At 41.8% G+C, this 21,934-nt stretch overlaps 2 protein-coding genes across 3 annotated transcripts in view; one reads left to right on the plus strand and one right to left on the minus strand.

The window, feature by feature from the left end:
- The window catches only part of TMEM37 (transmembrane protein 37), a 48,754-nt gene that overhangs the window by 17,311 nt on the left and 9,509 nt on the right, over positions 1 to 21,934 (plus strand). The window lies entirely within an intron of this gene.
- The window catches only part of SCTR (secretin receptor), a 36,430-nt gene that overhangs the window by 4,647 nt on the left and 9,849 nt on the right, over positions 1 to 21,934 (minus strand). The window contains exons 2-12 of one of the 2 annotated variants that reach the window (XM_063288730.1): positions 21,793 to 21,922; positions 18,323 to 18,433; positions 14,755 to 14,873; positions 12,200 to 12,297; positions 11,149 to 11,284; positions 10,072 to 10,225; positions 9,328 to 9,388; positions 5,163 to 5,229; positions 4,819 to 4,910; positions 3,617 to 3,755; positions 3,000 to 3,041 (exon numbers count right to left, since the gene is read on the minus strand). In XM_063288730.1, the coding sequence (XP_063144800.1) occupies positions 3,000 to 3,041; positions 3,617 to 3,755; positions 4,819 to 4,910; positions 5,163 to 5,229; positions 9,328 to 9,388; positions 10,072 to 10,225; positions 11,149 to 11,284; positions 12,200 to 12,297; positions 14,755 to 14,873; positions 18,323 to 18,433; positions 21,793 to 21,922 (1,149 nt within the window). The remainder of the gene's footprint in view (positions 1 to 2,999; positions 3,042 to 3,616; positions 3,756 to 4,818; positions 4,911 to 5,162; positions 5,230 to 9,327; positions 9,389 to 10,071; positions 10,226 to 11,148; positions 11,285 to 12,199; positions 12,298 to 14,754; positions 14,874 to 18,322; positions 18,434 to 21,792; positions 21,923 to 21,934) is intronic. The other variant, XM_063288731.1, reaches the window with a different exon arrangement.

Raw genomic sequence — 21,934 nt, forward strand, 5'->3', positions numbered from 1 at the left:
GAAACATCGGAGGTAAATTCCAGGCAAAAATGGGTATGATCAAAAACAAAGATGGCAAGGACCTAACAGAAGAAGAAGAGATCAAGAAAAGGTGGCAAGAATATACAGAAGACCTGTATAGGAAGGATAACAATATTGGGGATAGCTTTGACTGTGTGGTCAGTGAGCTAGAGCCAGACATCCTGAAGAGTGAGGTTGAGTGGGCCTTAAGAAGCATTGCTAATAACAAGGCAACAGGAGACGACGGCATCCCAGCTGAACTGTTCAAAATCTTGCAAGATGATGCTGTCAAGGTAATGCATGCTATATGCCAGCAAATTTGGAAAACACAAGAATGGCCATCAGACTGGAAAAAATCAACTTATATCCCCATACCAAAAAAGGGGAACACTAAAGAATGTTCAAACTATCAAACAGTGGCACTCATCTCACATGCCAGTAAGGTAATGCTCAAGATCCTGCAAGGTAGACTTCAGCAATTCATGGAGCGAGAATTGCCAGATGCACAAGCTGGGTTTAGAAAAGGCAGAGGAACTAGGGACCAAATTGCCAATATCCGATGGATAATGGAAAAAGCCAGGGAGTTTCAGAAAAACATCTATTTCTGTTTTATTGACTATTCTAAAGCCTTTGACTGTGTGGACCATAACAAATTGTGGCAAGTTCTTAGTGGTATGGGGATACCAAGTCATCTTGTCTGCCTCCTGAAGAATCTGTATAACGACCAAGTAGCAACAGTAAGAACAGACCACGGAACAACGGACTGGTTTAAGATTGGGAAAGGAGTACGGCAGGGCTGTATACTCTCACCCTACCTATTCAGCTTGTACGCAGAACACATCATGCGACATGCTGGGCTTGAGGAATCCAAGGCTGGAGTTAAAATTGCTGGAAGAAGCATTAACAATCTCAGATATGCAGATGATCCCACTTTGATGGCTGAAAGCGAAGAGGAACTGAGGAGCCTTATGATGAAGGTGAAAGAAGAAAGTGCAAAAGCTGGCTTGCAGCTAAACCTCAAAAAAACCAAGATTATGGCAACCAGCTTGATTGATAACTGGCAAATAGAGGGAGAAAATGTAGAAGCAGTGAAAGACTTTGTATTTCTAGGTACGAAGATTACTGCAGATGCTGACTGCAGTCAGGAAATCAGAGGACGCTTAATCCTTGGGAGAAGAGCAATGACAAATCTCGATAAAATAGTTAAGAGCAGAGACATCACACTGACAACAAAGGTCCGCATAGTTAAAGCAATTGTGTTCCCCGTAGTAACATATGGCTGCGAGAGCTGGACCATAAGGAAGGCTGAGAGAAGGAAGATCGATGCTTTGGAACTGTGGTGTTGGAGGAAAATCCTGAGAGTGCCTTGGACTGCAAGAAGATCAAACCAGTCCATCCTCCAGGAAATAAAGCCAGACTGCTCACTTGAGGGAATGATATTAAAGGCAAAAATGAAATACTTTGGCCACGTAATGAGAAGACAGGACACCCTGGAGAAGGTGCTGATGCTAGGGAGAGTGGAAGGCAAAAGGAAGAGTGGCCGACCAAGGGCAAGGTGGATGGATGATATTCTAGAGGTGACGGACCCGTCCCTGGGGGAGCTGGGGGTGTTGACGACCGACAACAAGCTCTGGCGTGGGCTGGTCCATGAAGTCACGAAGAGTTGGAAGCGACTAAATGAATAAACAACCACCATGACATGCCCTGTATCTCTTCCTCAGTCTATGAACGAGGCAGGTTTAAACAGTCCTTAATTGTCCCACTGTTAAAGCAGGGTGTTCCCCCGCTGCTCCCCACACCACCCAAGGGCAGCCTCAAGGTACATAAAATCCATCACCTGGGAGGCAAATCAGGTAGCTGCAGTGCCTTGAAAAGAAGGCAGGAGGAGGATCAGCCACAGGAGCAGCTGATTCCATGCTTATATAATGTTCTGCCCACTCGTAGATGGATGGCAAGCAGTTCGACTCAGCTGGCAAAAGGCTTCCATGTTAACCAGATCAGAGGTGGGCCCCAATAGCTAAGAAATCATTGTTTGGATAGGCTACATTCATGCATCATGCTATACTGAGATTTAAAATCACTGCTGGAAGAGAGCAGAGTGATACAGTTCACACAACAATGTGTGGCTTCACATATCACAGAAATCGGAAGCAAATCAGTAACACAGAAGTCCCTTTCCTTGCTCGAACATCTGGAATATTGAAAGCATCTTAGGGCATTTTCACAAAATGGCTTCAGCGGTGGGAGCGCCTGATCATCAAACACTCCATTACCAAGAACAAACTGGTTGCTCCATTGACCACCACCTCTACCCCTTTAAGATCACGCTCATTTCCGTTTCTTCCTTTTTCCTGGACAGGTGGACTCTCTCTGTCCCTGACTGATTTTATTTTCTAAGGCGGCTTCTGGGATATGTGTGGGACTTAAGGGCATCCTTGAAAATAAAGATGATGTTTGAGACTGGAATTTTTTTTGTAATATGCTAGCCTCCCATTTATTTCTTTTATTAAAAGGATCAAAATTAATAAAAGAAAAATTGGGTGAAGCACGGAGCCCAAGAGGCACATTGATGCCCATGGGTACCATGTTGGCAACCCAAGGATTTAGTGCCATGAGAGACCTAGGTCTTAAAACTGAAGATTCATAAGGATTCCTTCCTCCTACCTTTAAAGTTTGAATCTGCTGTGTACACAGATTAATAGCTTTGTCATATGTTCTCCATCCTTAAGAGGATGATAAGCAGATAAGAATAAAATGTTCAAAACCTACATAGGATGAAGCTATCAATGGCTATTAGCTATAATGGCTATATATTACATATACCTCCGTATTAGGAAGGGTATGCCCCTGAGTGCTAGTTGATGGGGAACCTATGGTGAAAAGTGCTATTGTTCTGCAGTTCTGCATCTGGTGGGCTGCCATGGGAAACAGGATGCTGGGTTAGACAAACTTTTGATCTTATCCAGCAGGATTCATGACTAAATTTCAGGGAAGCTTACCTCTCCATTAAGAAAACAGTAAAGCACAGCCACAGCCAGACCCTGAAACAAAACAGGCAAATGTTCATTATGAAGTACACAATAGCAAATGGCAGACTGCCACTCCAGAAGGAAGCCGGAACGTCATTTAAAAAAAAAAGAATCACGCTGAACTTTGATGCATGTGGTGAACGGGGATCGTATTGCAGCTTAGATAGTTCCAAAGGCCAAGGCTGATGATGGGATGTTTACTTTATGCTGAACCTGCTGGTGGTTTGCAGCATCCCACATATTCTTCTTACAATATGCCTTTACCAGTTATGCTGCTAATTGTGTAAGGTGCTTTGAAAAAAACACAGCATAAAATAATCCAATACAGAAGATAGGCATTATACCTATACCAACCTGAGTGTGAACCTGTAAACGTGGTAGGCCAGCCTCCTCCAGCCAGACACCCCCTCCTACCCAGACAGTTATGTGGGAAATTCTGGGAGTTGTAATCCTAACCCATCTGAAGGTTGCCAGATTGGGGAAGGTGGCTAGAGATACTTAACTACCTTCGTGCTTGGGTGTATTCTCTGAGACCCTAACCTAAGTATCTAAGGAGATTTTCATCAGAAGATCTAGACCCCTCTTACCTGGAAAGATCCTAGGGCTTTTTCAAACAGAGCCTGGACTTCCATGATGCCATTTGTGGTGTCAAAAGGGAAAAAAGCAAAGATAATGTAATGGACTCCAAAGAGAGGGATGAGCACCAGTGTTGATTTAACAAGCCTCCTAGGAGCAAGGAGAGAGAATAACAATAGAAAAAAGAGGGCCAGTTTGATACTGGCTTTGGGATACAGATGGGTTCTGTGTTAGCTGGGGGCCATCCCAATGTGTTACATTGCCACTTAAATGGCATGGCCAGTGGTCATGCTGATGGGAAATTACAGGTAGTCCTCGCTTAACAAACACAATAGGGACCAGAATTTTGGTTGGTAAGTGAAGTGGTCATTAAGTGAATCCGACCCAATTTTATGACCTTTTTTGCAGCATGCATTAGATGAATCACATGGTTCCCCATTGATTTTGCTTGCCAGAACCTGGCCGGGAAGGTCGAAAATGGCGATCGCGTGACTACAGGATGCTGCGACAGTCATAAATGCAAACTGGTTGCCAAACGCCCAAATCATGATCCCATGACTGTGTTGACACTGTGACAATCATAAGTTTGAAGACTGGTCATAAGTCATTTTTTTCAGCACTGTCGTAAGTCTGAACCATCACTAAATGAATGATTGTTAAGCAAAGACTACCTGCATGGGAATGGTAGCCCAATACATCAGGATAATGCCAGGCTGAGAAACCTGCCCTGCGGGGTGACTGCAGAAGGATTGCCACAGCTGTTTCAGCTGATACTATACAAAAGACATAATAGGGATTTGCCTCTCAAAATGCCCTCATATTTTTCTATATGTTTCTGATGGCGAACCTTGCCTTCACCAAACAACCTCTTTTCCTGTTTTCCCCCAAGATGTTGACAGGGTGGATTCATCCCCTCCTATTATGCTGTACACTTGACTTTTAACCTCCTAGCAAGAGATGAGGTTCCCAACTGGAGCAGCTGGACTCTGTATCCTGTTCTATTCCCTGCTCCTAACAATGTGGATGAGCATAAGAGCAGGTTCCTTAAACAGAAATGTAGATAGGTTAGCACCCCTCAGTTTATTGGGGCAATTATCCTTGAGGAAACTTTCCAGGCAGATCCAAGACACGCAAACGAAGAAAACCTTTGCCCTGTGGTCAGTTGGCTTGCTGCTGAGTTTATCTGTGAGGCTGGTTAAAGAAACCACCTTACTTGTATTGACTGGAGTCCTTGCCTCTTCCATCTGGCCATCGAAGTTTGTTCATCAGAATCCTTACAATATTAACAAAGAGAATAAAATTGATCTAGAAAACAAGGAAACACAACTGAGATATTGCTGATAGCATTGAAAAACAAACATTGAGGTGATTCTTCAATGCACTTGCTCCATTTCCCCACCAGTGCTCTTCTAGGATCACCTAGCTGTAATTGAGGAGATACAAGCTTTATCCTAGATAACAGTAATAAGCTCAGCACCATAACAAAGATTGCTATAACTTACTAGTGGGAAAACAGACAAGTATTTATCTGGGAAATTAGCTATGAAATAGACTTACAACAATAGAAGCCACCACAGGGCCTTGAATGAGCCACAGGACATGTGTAAGATGCATATCCCAGCATCTGTAAAGACAGCAAAAAATATAAAAATAAAAATGCAATTGTCAGATGAATGACAGGTAAGCATTTCGAATACCTGTGGGTGAATGTGCTAGAAAACACTGTCCTGAAAGAAACATATCACTGAAGAATGCAACCATCAGGTATTTCTTACCATCTATCACATTGGTGCAAATTACACAGGCACATGTAATTATTAGAACACTCAAGAGCAGCCTTTCTCAACCTTTTGACCCTGGGGGAACCCTTGAAATATTTTTCAGGGCTCAGGGAACCCCTGAATATTCAGGCTCAAATATAGGCCAGGAGTTACAAAATTATTTCATTCGTTTCACGTCTTGGCCTGTATATGTGCATTGACAGTGTTCTTGAACTAAAAATAAAGAATGAAACTTGCCTCTTCAATGTGAAGTTGCCCGAAATCGAAATATTTTTTTAAATAAACCGTGATCTCCCAGGGAACCCCTGGTGACCTCTCATGGAACCCGAGGGTTCCGTGGACCCCTGACTGAGAAACCCAGCTCAAGAGGGTACATTGGGAGGGTGCGGCGGAGGGACAGTCTTGTTTGGGCTAGAGAGCATGACAGATGATATCTAAGGAAGGTCTGAAAAGTTCAGATGAACTCAAGAATCTGCAGTGATGTAGCAAAGCAAGGAGTCATTACAAAAACTCTTCACTTTTCTGTTGTTTGCCAGATCTAAAGGTTGATTCACACAGGCACACGTACAGGTAGGTCGCGATTAGTGCGAGTTCGAATAGTGCGATATTCGATTTAGTGCAAATTGTAGATTGGTAACAGGTTGCATTTAATGCGAGCAAAAATTCAGTGAATGTGAGGCAACATGCACAATTGCCACTGGGGTTTTAGGTAACTGTTTTGTACAAAATGGAGAAAAGGAAGATTCCATTCAAGGAAAGCTCAGAAAAGAAGAGGCTCGTTTTGAAGAACTGCAGCAGAATACGGGAGATACAGGCACGCCTGGGATACGGACTTAACCTCCAGCTTGTCTTTTGTTCTCTTGATCTCTTGATCTGTTTTAAACATCTATGAGATCTATCTATCTATTCTAGAAGACAGATAGGAATGGTATTTGGATTTTTTTTGTTCTTATTCTGCTTTCTATAACTACTATGTGACTTTGTTAAAAATAAATTTAAGCTGTAAGTATATTCTTTTAATCCTTAATTGTTATATTTCGTTAATAAACATATAAACATTATGTTTAAAATTTTTCATTGCTTATTTCTATTAAACTGGAACCAATTACCCGATTTTCCATAGAAATATCACTTTGGATAGTGCAAATTTGAATAATGTGGCCATTTTATGCAATCCATTATCAGCACTAACTGAGACCTACCTGTACTTACCACCATGATGGTTGCAGTACCAGGGTATGTTTCCTGTACAGATAAAATAACTAAAAAACACCAATGGCAGAGTTTTATCACCAAGCACTGTGCTTATCAATGAAATCAATTCATAAATTCATAAATCTCTGTGACCCACCAATATGGGTTATTGGATTTCCACAGAAGAGATTTGGCTCATATCTTTTTTCAGCATAATGCCACTCTCCTTTATCCTACCTTATAGGACTGTTGTGACTGTTGTGAGAACAGAAGAAAATTCTTTCTGTATATCTCCTCTGCCCAAGAACTTACACCAGTTTCTCTCATCAAATTGTTTTACAAACTTTCTGAAGCCCTAAAAAAGTTATAAAGCTGGCCTCGTTTAATTGTAAAATCTTATACTAAAATGGCTCTTTGGAAAAGAAAGAGTTTGAAGGAGTTGCCTCAGCTTCTCAGCTCCTTTTTCTTTCATTTGATGTGTTCAACTCATTTCCCAGTTTCTGAACCCAGTACTGGATTGCATTCCCTTTTGAATGTGAACATTGCAAAACCTCCCTCTAGTGGATGGGAAATTATCAAAATCGAAAAGCTTAATGGCGTAAGTACAGTAATCATGTTTTAAGAGCCTGTTTAATGTAGTGGTTAAGGCATTGGGTGGGAGACCCTGAGTTCTAGTCCCAGCTTAGGCACAAAACCAGCTGGGTGTCCTTGGGCCAGTCCCTCTCTCTCAGCCCTAGGAAGGAGGCAATGGCAAACCACTTCTGAAAAACCTTGCCAAGAAAACTGCAGGGACTAGTCCAGTCAGTTGCCAAGAGTCAACACTGACTCAAAGGCATCAAAAAAAAAAGTTTTAAGGGACCTGCCATTTCTGCTAAAAGAGAGTAAAATAGCTGCTTTTTAAGAATTTGTATTGGTGTTTTTAATCATACCAAGAAATGCAAACAACGACTGCTACACCTGTAAATATAGTGCAAAAAGCTCCTGAGAGATGTCACGTTCTCACAGAATAGTTTTGGGCGACTATAATGAACTCTGTACAGTCTGTTGGATTCAGCTGAGTTCTCCTCCTAGCCCAAATAGCTAAATAACCCATTAAGTGTGTTGCCAAATCATGCTGCATGTTGTCAGTCCAAATATGTATCATGCTATCATTTAGCATGTTGCTTCCTCAAAAACCCAGGCTAAAAATCACGATTTGTTTGGCAGCAAGAAGCCAGGATCTCAACCTCTAACAAACTCCTAAATAATGTTGAGTTTGTTTACCCCAGCAGAAGGATCCAAATGGAGGCCAACAGCCTACGTTTCACTGCACACTGCTTGTTCTTGGGAAGCCAGATTCATCAGAACAGGGGACAGAATCATTATCACCATCTTTGGGAAAGGTATAATAACCTTGTTATTTTATTTTATTAATAAAAGTGAGTTCCAGGATAAGTAGAAAAGGTATCTCCCTGTGATATCTATTCAGCAGATGTGAAAATGGTTTGAAACCAGCTTAACTGGAATGTTATCCCTCACAAAGAGCCACAGCCACTGACTTTTTGTAGAGGGTGGATTCTTAAGTGAGGATTCTAGGGAACTACTCCAGGGTTTCTCAGCCAGGGTTCCATGGAAGCCTAGAGTTCTGCAAGAGGTCACTAGGGTTTCCCTGGGAAATCACGATTTATTTTAAAAATTATTCCATATTTAGGCAACTTCACTTAAAGAGGTAAGTTTCATTATTTTTAGTTTAAGAACACTGTTAATGCATACATACAGGCCTACCCATGAAACAAATATAATAACTTTGTAACTTCCGGCCTATATTTGAGCCTGAAGGTGCAGGGGTTCCCTGAGGCCTGAAAAATATTTCAAGGGTTCCTCCAGGGTCAAAAGGTTGAGAAAGGCTGATCTAGACAAATGCACAATTGCCCTGACCCAGTCAAGGAACGTTGAGGAGCCCACCTAGTTCTTTTTCTTTTTTTTCTGCAATCAGTCCATACATTCCCACTGCATTCTGTTCCTTTCCACAAAAGTATGTTAAAAAGGGAAAGTTGGCATAACTGTGCAGTGCCTATGCTTCGTAGTGCAACTTGCCCCGTCTCACAAAACACTCCTATTTCTCCCCACAATAGTTCTCAAAATGCCATGCTCAGGACCCAGCATAAAGACACAGATTTGAAACTCAGGAAATGGAATATGAGATCTGGCTTTTTATTAAGTGCTCATCTCTCTAACCTAACTTCCGAATTCCTTTCTTTTCTCAGAATCTCTGAGCACTGCAAGAAATAGGATCGCCATGATTTTAAACCAAGTAACACACATTTTGTGAACCGATGAGACAACACTAATATATAATTGGCGGGGTTCACACAAAGCCATAATATCTGACTTGTTTAGTTTTGGCAAACCAATATGAACCCTGCCATTTTACAGCTTAAAAAGAGTTCTACCGCAAAACAGTTGAACCCTGACACCAGTTATACTTACCCCAAAATAGGCTGTTTCAAATATTCTAGGAGTGGTCCAGAAGCTGTTCTGGACAAATTCAAAACACTTGTTTTGAATTTGTCCAGACTTGTTTTGAGGACAGATCACTTCCAGAATATTCAGAACAGTTTCTTTCAGGATCAGAACATTTTGTGATGGTGTGCCTTGCACCCTTGTGATACCTTAGTATTCAGTTTTATTCAGTAAATCATTGTTGAAGCCAACCATGTCTTAGCATGATCTGCAAACACACCGCTGAGTTTGAAAAATGTGCTTACCCAGCATTCTCATGTAAAAGTCTGCCTATGACCCATGCAATTACAAATAATTTAGGAGCACCTGCAGTAGAGAAAACAATTTTGTTGTTAGTGCCTATTCATAATATAGAAAAAAAGCTGAATTATGTTAGCTGAACATTTTGAATAACAACCACAAACTCGAATGACCTTATTAAAAGGAAAAATGGATCTGCCTAAAAAAAACAAAAGAAGGATGGATCCAACATACCTAAGACAAGGCTGAAGCCCACGAAAGTACACAACCTTTAAAAATGTCCTTACCCATTAAGACAATCCCTCCCTTTTACAGCTGGGTGTTGCACAAACACTAAGGGTGCTGGGTGGGGAGGGGGGAATTGCAACCCAACATTCCTGTATAGCACCATGTTTGGAGGGAATGGTACACCTGTTTGCAGGTTCCATAAATACTCAGTTATGTCAGTGGTGGGAGCTTGGGCATAAATGTTATTTTTCCTCCTAGCATAGAAAAAGAGATGGAAGGGGAGAAAAAGTCCAGGACAAAGAAGAGGCAGGAGGGAGGAATGACAGAGCAAAGAGAGGAAGAAGAGGAACAATCAAAGAGGCAAAACAAGGAAGGAAAAAAGTGATCCAGGACAACATAGCTAGGAAGGAACTAAGAGGCCACTGTCATGGAGTAGGCAAGGGGAATAAGTTGAGGCTCTGCAATAAATCACAAAACATTCCCAGATAACATGTTTGTCTGGAAACTAAGTTAATGCTTACCCCATCCCAGACCCACAAACCACCAGAAGAACTTTCTGTTGGAGAAGAAAGAAATGGCCAGCAGGCTATGGAGATAAAGCCCTTCTACAAGAAGCCAACTGTAATTTGCCATGATGCAGAAGTTAACAAAGGCTATGATCATCTTGCACCTGCCCTGAAGGGGAAACAAGAAACATGAATAAGGTATGTTTTATCTCCTTTCCAGAGAACCTTTGCCCCATGGTGCCTTATTCATCAGTGGTCTACCAGTTCCTTGGTCTCAGTACCTTAGAAGTACCATGCTAGATCAGACCACCTACACTAGCATTCTGCTGTCATAGCAGAAGCCTAAAAGCAAGTCATAATTCTACATATTCTGCTGAGATACGAAAATCCCCACCAGACAGATTGCTCCACATGTGCTCACACTAGATGAGTATTACATACTTGGTAGCTTTCTTTTCAGCTCCTTTCCTAACAGCCCCTAACATGGAATTTTTCTTTTTCACAGCTGCCATGGGCTGGGGTAGCATTTTCAAGTATCTATCACAATCCCAAGATCCTCTGAGTGTCATGTATGGGTAAAACTGCTTCTACTGCTGTTTCTCCTAAAGTTGATCAAGACCATTAGACCTAGTCCTGCAAATATCTGATCTCTTGCCAACCTTTAGCAAGTTAAAAAGTACTATTAGGTCCTGCTACCTTAGCATATCTAGGTGAAACATGCCCACCTTCTTCAGTGCAATGTAACTATGTATTAATCAAAACTGCATACAAATATGTGTGCCCTATGTTTTTCCTTCAATCTTATATGACTATTTAATTCATTTATGCTGATCATTTTAATCAAGTCGTTCCTGTCATTATAAGATCAAAGAAAACTAAATACAACTTGTGCCACTTTGAATACCAACCACTTCTCAAACTGCACTTTTATTTAAACAAAAGAAAGGTACCGGAGTAAACAATGTGGCAATAACAATTTCTCTTTAAGAAAATGAGTTTAATAGGGGTAAAACAGGAGAGTGATTTTTCATTCTCAAGTAGCTGTTTTCATGCTTTAATGAACTGGGTGACTGGGTATTTCTGCTTCCTTACTGTGTGTAATTCACAGTAGACAGTATCATCGGTGTCCTCTGACAGTATAGGATCCTTGATAAAGTTTGCAATCACCCGCAAGATGAATGAAACAAAAAGCTGTATATGGATGTAATTCCTTGTACAGTGAAGTCTCCTATTCAAAAGGGAAAAAATAGCATTATGCAGGGTTCAAAACAGGGATTCTTATCAGCCATATGAAGATTTAGAGGAGAGAGACCATTAGTCTATACCGCTTGGAATCATCTGCTTTAATCTGCAGCAGGCTTTCCAAGATCTCACCAGAAGCCTTCCCAAGTCTTTTTGCCTGAGTTGATTCACTAGTGCATTCAAGGTACAACATATTGCCTAGAACTCAGCTATATGCAGAGAAGAGAACACTGCTACTCCAGGGCAACATTTATGGATTTATCAGATGGCCTATATTTAAGGGTAAAAATTCAAATAAGTTCAGCTCAACTTGGGTGAGTTCACAGACACATACTGTCCATGTAGGTTTCCTGGTTGAAGTGGTTTGCCACTGCCTACTTCCAAGATGTTTTTTTTTTCAATTTCCCAGTTTAGCCTAAAACCCTGGGGTTTCCTGGTAGGCTTCCACCCAAGTACTAATCCAATCCCAGCCCTGTTTAGTTTTTTGAGATCATATGAGGTCTGCTAGGTCCTGCCACCTAGCTGGGCTCCTGTATCTTAACTTCATGGTGAAACTGACAACTGTAAAATATGTTAGTTTCTTGCACAGCAGCTCTCAGGGAAACATAACATAAAAATACAACATCCATTTAAATCAAATTAAATGCAGTATCATACAATCAATTAAAAGCAGCTGAAGCTGTATGGTGGTACATTCTGAACATATCATGGAAAAGTATTCCAGCTTTCTCCCATCTGTCAGACTTGTGATTCTCAGAATTTCTCCACTTCCATCCCCACCAATGAATGGAACAGGATTCAAAGCATCTCGGTGTTTCATATCACACCCAGACATATTCATGCAGGTCATTACAAGATAAACTAAGGAAAGGGAACAAATGCAGGGATAATTCTTCCTCACCGAAAAGAAGCTAAAATGCCCAAGGCTGCAGCCAGAGCTGTGAGGGAGATGCTGCTTCCCACAGTATAAACTGTCTCCAATTTCATCAGATAAGATACCTGTAAAAAGACATCCAGGGAGAACTTTTTTTTTCAGGTAGAAGTTGTCTTCATGCAAGAAGCCCTTCAAGGCTGCCTTTAAAAAATTATGGCAATGTATCTTTTTTAGCCTTTATTTGCAATAAGCTTAGCACCACCATGAATTAATGCAACTGATTTTCTCTACAAATCCCACTTATTCCTCTGGTAGAATTCAGCTTGATTTAAAACAGGGAAGGAACCAACCAAAGAAACATCCCCAGCCAGGTGCACAATTGCTTGGAGCATATTTAAATCAGAAGTTGGGTTTACACGTTATACTAGACCAGAATGTGGTTTGTTTGGGGCTTAGTTCAATGTGTGAACATGGCCATTATGACTGGTAAGCCAAGGTTTACAATGTAGAGTTATGTGTAAACTCAGTCACTATGGCTTTTTTGACAGACTATGACTAAAACAAATCAGGACCTACACGAGTCCGTATGTGGTACATCAGAAACCAGTGGTCTGAGGGCATGTTGAGTTGCCTTGTTCACATGACCCTCCAAGGCCATACCTAATTCGATGCAACAACAGTCACATGTACGATTCTGCTATTCCAACGTTTTGGAAGGATGTCTAGTGAAGAGGCTGTTGAATTGGGCAGTACTAAGTTGGATCACTAGGTGCTGCTGTTTATGGTCATTTTTTTTTCATGGAGCAGCTCTGTTGTCTCTGAATCCAAGTAACCAAACAGAAGGAATAAACACATGCAGAATGAAGATGAAAGTGACCCAAACACACATTCTCCGCACTGATAATAAAACGTCTGTCTTTGTTTCTGTGGCTTCTATATCCCAACTTTCTATGTCTATTCAAACAAAATACAATATACTTAGAATCTGTGCATAATAATTACAAAAAAACTAAGTTGCAAAATAAAAACAGCCTCGTAAAAGACAATCACCGAGAATAAAAGAGCACATTATTTCTATGTTTTTAAAATGTCTGCAAAAATAAAAGTCTCAAGTGCCTGCTTAAAAGTGGGCATGAAAATAAATCAGAAAACTAGTGACGGCAGCATCCCACTATTTCTCAGAAGATAAACTGTACCTTCTGAGCTAAGTCTGTGGGCAGCATACTTAAGTAAGTTAAAATTTCAGGCACTCTGCCAGGACAGCCCCTCATGGAAGCCATTGTAGTAATCTATTCTGTAACTGAGTAAGGTGTGAAAAACAAAGGCTTGATCAAACTCCTCTGTCAAAGGGTATAGTTGGCTAATCAGATAAGAAAGATAAAATGTATTCTTCTTCCCCTTGTGTGAGCTACATATCCATTTGCACATCCAAGTTTCAAACATGTAGGTTTAGGAAAAGTACAATGCCATTTCAAATTAAGTTGAAACCTCCTTCAAAGTTTGTCAAACCACAGATCTACAGTAACCCCATTGGTTCTTAAATTGGTGGGGTTGAACCTGAGCCAGGCAGGTTTGCACTCTTCTTATCCTTCAGTATCTTTTATTGAATCTAGTCCTTTGGTTCACTAAGAGAAAATCCAGTTCCATGAGGTCAGAGGGAACGTCTGGGTGCGGTCATATCGACAAGAAACTCTTCCAGAGACATAGGGCACTTCCAGACAATTAGCCTTTCTGATCTGCCAGTCCTTCTGGATCCAGTTTAAAATGTGCCTAAGAATGAGTGAGATGGATTTGACTATTTTCAGACCTATTTAGAATACTATGTGCATGAGCACTATTGAGTTCACAGAGGATCTCCAGCCAATTAGTGCTTGCTCTTTTATCCAATAGCTGAGCAGAAAGAACCTTCAGCCAATCAGTGCTCGCTTGCCAGCCAATAGCTAACTGCCTACATCCTCCCTCCCTCATCAGGCCCATGTCCTCCACAATAATAAAAGAGAACAGAAGTCTGTGTTTGCCGTGGTGGCTAATCCCTGTGGCCTTCACCATTCCCAATGCTGACGTGATGGTAGTTCTGCATTTGGAGTTCTTCTCCCAACCATGCCAGCATGGTGCTAAGATGAGATCCCAGAAGATGGGAAGCTGATAGAGCCAAGAATCTCCCTCCAACAGATCCCAGACTATCCTGTCAATCCCGAGGCAGCAACAGCATTCATTTCTGAAGCAGCATTTGTTGTCTTGAAACAGCAATTCTGCATCCATGGATATAAGTGATGTCACTGTCATAGAGACAGAGGTGGACTTTCTTGTTATTTGAACTTTCACATTTCTATGATTGCTAAACAGTGACCAGATCTCAGCATATGCATCAAGATTTTCACATATCCATAACTAATTTATGCATGTGCAAAATAGTGGATGTGATTTTACACATTCATAAAATACTTTTTAAAAGCTTCTTCTTCTCCTTCTCCTTCTTCTTGGTACTCTAGACATTCGCCAAATATCAGACCAGCTTTTTTGCTTACATAAAGGATATTCTATCACATGCAGGAATATTATGTCTGAATAGGTGAACTCACCTTAGATTCCCACTTAGTTATAGGGGCATTAAGTTGTTCTGCATTTAAGCCACAAGCAATATATGGTTTTGGATATTTTTCTGACCAGCCTTCCCTGGTACAATTACGATATATAAACCCTGTATTGCAACAACAGGAACAAAAAAGCCCCACAATTAAGTACTGGAATAGAAACAACAGGAAAATGCAGCTTTCAATACATAATCAAAAATTATTTGAATTATTTATTTATTTATTATTTATTTAAATTTAATTACCACCCATCTCCCCCAAAAGAGGGACTCTGGGCGGTTTACAATAAAATCAAACTATAATCATAAATGTTAAAATCTCATAAAACCAGACACATTACAATTATTATAAAATGCAATAAATACATATAAAATCCAAGAGGGTATAAAATTCTAAGCTGGTGGGAGGGCCTCTAGGGTGCGAGCCACCCCCAAGAATGGTTATCCACTTTCCAGCCCCAGGCGAGACGGCAGAACCAAGTCTTCATGGCCTTCCGGAAGGTCAGGAGTGAAGGGGCCTGCCTCACCTCCGGGGGCAAGATGTTCCAAAGGGCGGGGGCCACTGCAGAGAAGGCCCATTTCCTGGACCCCGCCAGATGAAGTTCTCTTATGAGGGTCCGTAACATGCCCTCTCTGGATGATTGGGTGGGGCAGGCCAATGTAATGGGGATGAGACGGTCCCTCAGGTAACCTGGCCCCATGCCATGTAGGGCTTTAAAGGTGATAACCAACACCTTGAATTGGACCCGGAAGCAAACTGGCACCCAGTGCAGCTCGCGCAGCAAAGGTGTTATATGTGCCGACCTAGGGGCACTGAAAATGGCCAGCGCGGCTGCATTCTGGACCAGCTGAAGCTTCCAGATACTCTTCAAGGGTAGCCCCATGTAGAGCGCATTGCAGTAGTCTATATGGGAGATGACCAGGGCGTGAGTGACAGTTCGGAGGGCTTCTCATTCCAGGAACGGGCGTAACTGGCGCACAACCCGAAGTTGCACAAAGGCCATCCTGGCCACGACTGCCACCTGCTCTTCGAGCAGGAGTCGTGAGTCTAGGAGAACCCCCAGATTACGCACTGAGTCTGTCTGGGGCAGTGCAACCCCATCCAGAACTAAAGATGACAATTTCCCAGAAGACGAGGCGCCATCAATCCACAGCCACTCCGTCTTACCAGGGTTCAGCTGAAGCCTGTTGTTCCACATCCAGGCCCCCACAGCCCCCAGGCACTGAGAAAGGGCAGTCACTGCATCACTTACCTTACCCGGGATGGAGATGTATAATTGGGTGTCATCGGCATATTGATGATACCTCATCCCGTGGTGACGGATGATCTCACCCAGTGGTTTCATGTAGATGTTAAATAAGAGAGGAGAGAGAACCGAACCCTGCGGCACCCCACAATAGGGGGGGTCGAGGGTCAGATCTCTCCTCTCCTATCACCACCGATTGGGATCGGCCCTGGAGGAAGGAGGTGAACCAGCGCAAAACTACACTGCCCACCCCCAACTCCCTGAGTCGTCCCAAAAGGATACCATGGTCAATGGTACTGAAAGCCGCTGAGAGGTCAAGGAGAGCAAGGATGGATGCACTGCCTCCATCCCGCTTCTGCCAGAGATCATCCATAAGTGCAACCAATGCAGTTTCTGTCCCATATCCTGGCCTGAAACCTGACTGAAAGGGGTCCAGATAATCCATTTCATCCAGAATCCTCTGGAGTTGTAATGCCACCACCTTCTCAACCACCTTCCCCAAAAAGGGGAGGTGGGAGACTGGACGAAAATTGTCCAGCACAGTTGGGTCCAGCAATGGCTTCTTGAGGTGGGGGCACACCGGTGCCTCCTTAAAGGCTGCCGGGAACACCCCCTCACTCAAGGATGTATTTACCATCACTTGGACCCAACCACACGTCACCTCCCAAGCTGCCTTCACCAGCCAGGAGGGGCATGGATCTAACTGACAGGTGGTGGCATTCACAATCCAGAGGATCCTGTCCACTTCCTCGGGTCCAACAGGATCAAACTGCTCCCAGATAACAAGGCTAAAACGTTCCCTCGGCATCTCCTCAGACCCTGCTTCACGCGTGGAGTCCAACTTGGAACGGATCTGAGTGATTTTATCCTGCAGATGCTCAGAAAAGTCTTCCGCATGGCCCTGTAGGTGGGTCACTGGGCCCATCTTCCCCAAAAGTGTACGTGTGATCTTAAACAGGGCCATCGGATGGCAATCTGCAGATGCAATAAGAGCGGAGGAATACTGCCGTTTCGCCACTCTTACCGCCACAAGGTAGGCCTTAATAGCGGCTCTCGCTTGTGTTCGGTCAGATTCGGTCTTTTATTGTTAAATTACAGCAAAGACTGGTTGTTTGGTTACAATGTGATGGAAAGCTCTAACACTACTTTCCATTTCTAATGCTGGTCTAAGAGGAAAGATTTTTTAAAATAAAAATTTATTTTCATTTTATAGATAGGAAGCCAGGGCTAAAACAGTTACAAGTGCAAGGCCACCCAGAAGGTTTACAGCTGTAATGTGAACCCAAGTCTAAGTACAACAGGGCCACAACTGGGGGGGGGGGCAAACAGGGCATGTGCTCCGGGCACTGTGCTGGGGGGGGCGCCAAAATGGGCACAAAATCCATGTTTGCCCTGGGTGACACAGACCCTAGTTGCAGGCCTGAAGTACACCACGGACTGGATTGATATATCATGCATAGGTGGTGGTGGTGGGGAGATGGGGTAGCAAAGGCATAGGGCACAAATATGAAAGGCCCAGATTTGCATTGTGATGTCACAATTTTATCATTTTCAGAGTCATCATGGTTTATACCCAATGTCTTTGAGAGCATACCAATTAATGTTTTATTGAATAGACTACTATTAACTAGGTTTATACCACACATTATGAGCATTATGAGAGTAACATGTGAACCAGACTTTTGTTCATTTCATAAGAACATCAAACAAGCCCTGCTGAATGGAAGCAAAGATCCATCACAAGGAACAGTTTGAAACGTATCTTGTTTCTCAGGGTGGCCCAGGCAAATTCTTTTGGGAAGATACTTCCTCATTCCATCCTTCTGGGAAGTATGGCATGAGGGCAATGCTGCCCTCCAATGTTGCTCTTCATCAACTGGAATCAGGTATTCCTCCTAGACATCATGGCTAATACCCACTGATGAGTTTATCTTCACCAATACAATAACTGTCTAGACAACTGAACAATTAACAGGAGTCACTTGAGTGCAGTAACAAGCAAGCAAGCAAGCAAATTCTTGGACCTGTTACCTTTTTGCTTTGTTCTGCAGCTCTCAGAGCTCACCCTGCACTTCGGTGCCAAAAATGAGCAATTGTAGTGTCTTGGGCTTTGGAGATGAGAAATAGACAAAATTCTTGGTATAAGAGCAGAAGTAGGTTTAACACAGCTTGAAAAGCAAACTAACTCCTTCAGCTCCAAAAGCCTAACACAACTCCCAAATCTTTGGTAAATACGTTTGACCTGGCCTTTCCCGTATTAGGTCCCGCTCAGTGTGAGCTGTAACCATTAAATCATGGTTGTCATATTACCTGTTTGTCCCGTGACTATCTGAAAGGCTTGGGGACAGGGTACACTAACAGTTTGTCCAATGGGAGAAGACAGCCAGCAGGTTAGATTATCCCACATGCCAAGGCATCTGCCTAAGGTGCAAGAACAAAAACACATCAAAGTAGCAAATGAACCCAATGGGGGGTGGGGGGGGGCTGTCATGATCCAAATGCTGTGCCTGCAATGTAGAGAAATCCACCTCTGTGAAGCACAGAGTAGAAGTGAGCACTGGCCTCACATCCTGCTTTCTATCCTCCTTCTTCCTGATGCCACAGGTATTTTACAGCTGGTAGAAATATATGAAAGGGTTCCTCCTATTTACCCTGTGTCTCACAATGCACCTGCTGTGATTTAGATCAGCTAGGCCCGCGCCATATATAACCCAAACAGCAAAGGGCTTGGCAATCTACAAGCCTCCGTTAACTAGTCACAAATCATGCCATCCCAGGAATCTTTATTAATGGATTGCTGAGTGTGCTGAAGAAAGAGGGGAGAGGTGAATTGCTCCTGTTATCTTCTACCAGAAGCCTACTTCTACTTTGGCGTTCAGAGCTGCGTGAGCTTAATATTGTAGGTCAAGGAGCAAATACATACTTTCAAAGTGGATACAAGTTGGACAGATATCTCTGAATTCACTGCACTGATTAATAAGGCAGGCAAGGTCATTCTTTTGTTTAGATAAGGGCTGACTAGGTCAATGAAACCTAATTAATTAAAACCAGGAAGAAGCACATTCATATTATTCTTCAATCAACCATTGTTCCAGAAATCTCTTTCCCAGAAGGCAACTCCATTGCTAATCCCCCTGAATATTTAAGCCTACCTCCTCTTAACTAATGCATTGCCAGCATCATAAAAAGGGACATAAATCCACCATCCAGAATAGTCTTTTCACACAAGGTTTAATTACATACTAATTCCTTTGATACTGTCACTCCCTTGAGAATGCTGGGTGGTGTGCTTTCCATTTCTCAGAAGAAATCCAAAAAGAGAAAGTGGTCATAATCTTTAAATAAAGTTCATCTTCTAGTATCCAACATAATATCCAACTGTAATAGTTCAAAAGTGTGTTATCAGAGGAAGGTTTTAGCAATTTGCAGCAAGTTACAGTATTACAGATAAATTGTAGGGATTCTGGCTAGCAGGTTATTCCCACTATTGATTTTTCAAAGTTAATCTCAACTCTCATTCTTCAGTGCACAAACCGACATACAGAGAGCCTATCCTGGCAAGACAAAGTGATTTGGGATCCTTTTCTTTTGATGTCCTGCACATCCCTGCTCCTACAGGAGATGTGGATATCAGAAATTTAGCCTGGATGCATATAACACATGATTTTCTGGATTCACAGAACATGCTGAACCATAAATAATTAACCATAAGTTAGCTAAACCATAACTTAGCCAAGCTGTACAACACTATCCTTAGCCCTAACCCTTAGTTTAAATAAACAGCTGCATTAGTGACCGGTTCCAAATGAGTCTTTTGTCTTTTTATTAATATGTATGTGCCAAAAAGAGGGGGGGGAGTGAATCCTGCTGTGACATTAATTAACAGTTTAATCTTGCAGCTTCTCTATGGGGTATTCTCTGATCAGTATAACTGTGGAATTAATTACAAATTATCTTTTAGTTCTCCCTTAATTAATCTTCTATTCCTTATATTGGATCACTGTGATCTTCCTTCCTTTCTTATAATCCTCCACTTCCAAAGTTCGTTATAAGAATAAAAAAAGGTAATAAGAAAGAGAAGAACTATGGATTAACTGCCATTTCTAAGTATGGAACAGAAGTTGTTTAATTAAAAGGTGTAAGTAAGGGGTACTTCATCACTAACCACCCAACTGCATCAAACAGGAGCAATACAGTGACAAAAACTGCAAATAAGAGATCACATTTCTGCTGTAACTTGGAACACAAGTTGCTTATTGAAGACTCTGGTTCATGGGAAAAATCAAGATTGAGTAAAAACCACTGTATTGCACAGGACCCCAAATGTTCAGATGGTTGTAGAAAAGCCCCTAGCAAAAGAACAGAATATGGCGCAACTGAATACAGTAGTTCAAAATTGGGAAAGAAACACGTCAAAGTTGCCTAATGTCGCTTTACTTATTTAACTTGCATGCAGAAGATACGAGAAAAAATAGAAATTGGATTTAAAGCTCTGGGAGAAATATCAAGAACCTCAAAGACTATATCAATTTGATGGCTGAAAATGAGAAAGACTTTAAAAATCTCTTATTGAAGTTGCAAGGAGAGAGTAAAAAAACCAGTTTGCTGCTCAATATTAAAACAAAACTAAAATAATGTCAGCAGGTAAAGCTAACCAGTGCAAATAAGCAGAGCAAAGGTTTAAGTAGTAAAAGTTTATGTCATTGGCTCAAAACTTCAGAGATGGTGACTGTGGCCATGAAATAGATTTTGATTCTTGGAAGAAGGACTAGACAATACACACACACACATTTACTATATCTAGGCAAGATTGTAACATATAGAGATCTCATGCTGATAACTAAGATACATATTGTCAAAGCCATGGTTTTTCCAGTTGTAAATGAAAGCTGGACCATCAGAAAGACTGAATGAAGAAAAAATGTTGGCCTTTGAATTGTGGTGCTGGAGAAAATTGCTGAAAGTTCCTCAGACTGCAAGAGTGAATCATTCCATACTAGATAAAGTAGAACCAGTTTGGTCACTAGAAGCACTAATAAGAAAGCCAACGCTTAAATATTTTGGGTGCATTATGGGAAGGTAGGAATCTTGGAAAAGACCCTAATGCATGGAAAAAATCAAAGGCAATTAAAAAATGGCTAACAGAAGACAAGCTGGCTAAAAACTAAAACTGATGACACAAGCTTAAGTTTACAAGAACACAAAGAGACAGTCCTGGAAAAATGTTTCCCAGTATGGATCCCAGAGAATTGGAAGCAACAGAATGCCTACACAAGAAGAAGTTTACAAGACACTGTAATTCAATATACTGCCATTCTGCAATTTTGGGCAATCCACATTGCTCTTGCAGTGTCTCAGATGGTTTAAACTAGTGTTTCTCAACCTCAGCAATTTTAAGATGTGTGGATTTCAACTCCCAAAATTCCCCAGCCAGCATGGCTGGCTGGGGAATTCTGGGAGTTAAACTGAAGTCCACACATCTTAAAGTTGCTGAGGTTGAGAAATGCTGCTTTAAAGAACCGATAAATAACCTTGCCAGCTCATTAAATTTACCTACAATTTTCAGACTGGAATTATTCCAGATTCCTCTTATCTAAGCGAGTAACTTATTCTCCTGGATCCCATTCGCACAGTCAGAATGTTGCACAACTTTACCCCAAACTGACCCATGGTTCTTTTATTTCATAATTTACCCTGTACCTATCACCACCTTATGAATTCTTGTTTGCATAGAAACCCACAACAATCTAGATGACACCAGCTCATACTTTTGGACATACCTGAACTCCTAAGCAATTCATTCCCAGCTGTTCTGTTTGCTTCTTCCTGGGCAAGTGCCGAGGCGCAGAGCTCTTCTTCCATCCTCATGATTTTTTTGATTTCGCATGATGAAATGAAAGCTCCAATCTGCTATTTTAAAAA

The sequence above is a fragment of the Candoia aspera genome, chromosome 1, assembly GCF_035149785.1.
Source record: "Candoia aspera isolate rCanAsp1 chromosome 1, rCanAsp1.hap2, whole genome shotgun sequence".
In the NCBI taxonomy this organism is placed as follows: domain Eukaryota; kingdom Metazoa; phylum Chordata; class Lepidosauria; order Squamata; family Boidae; genus Candoia; species Candoia aspera.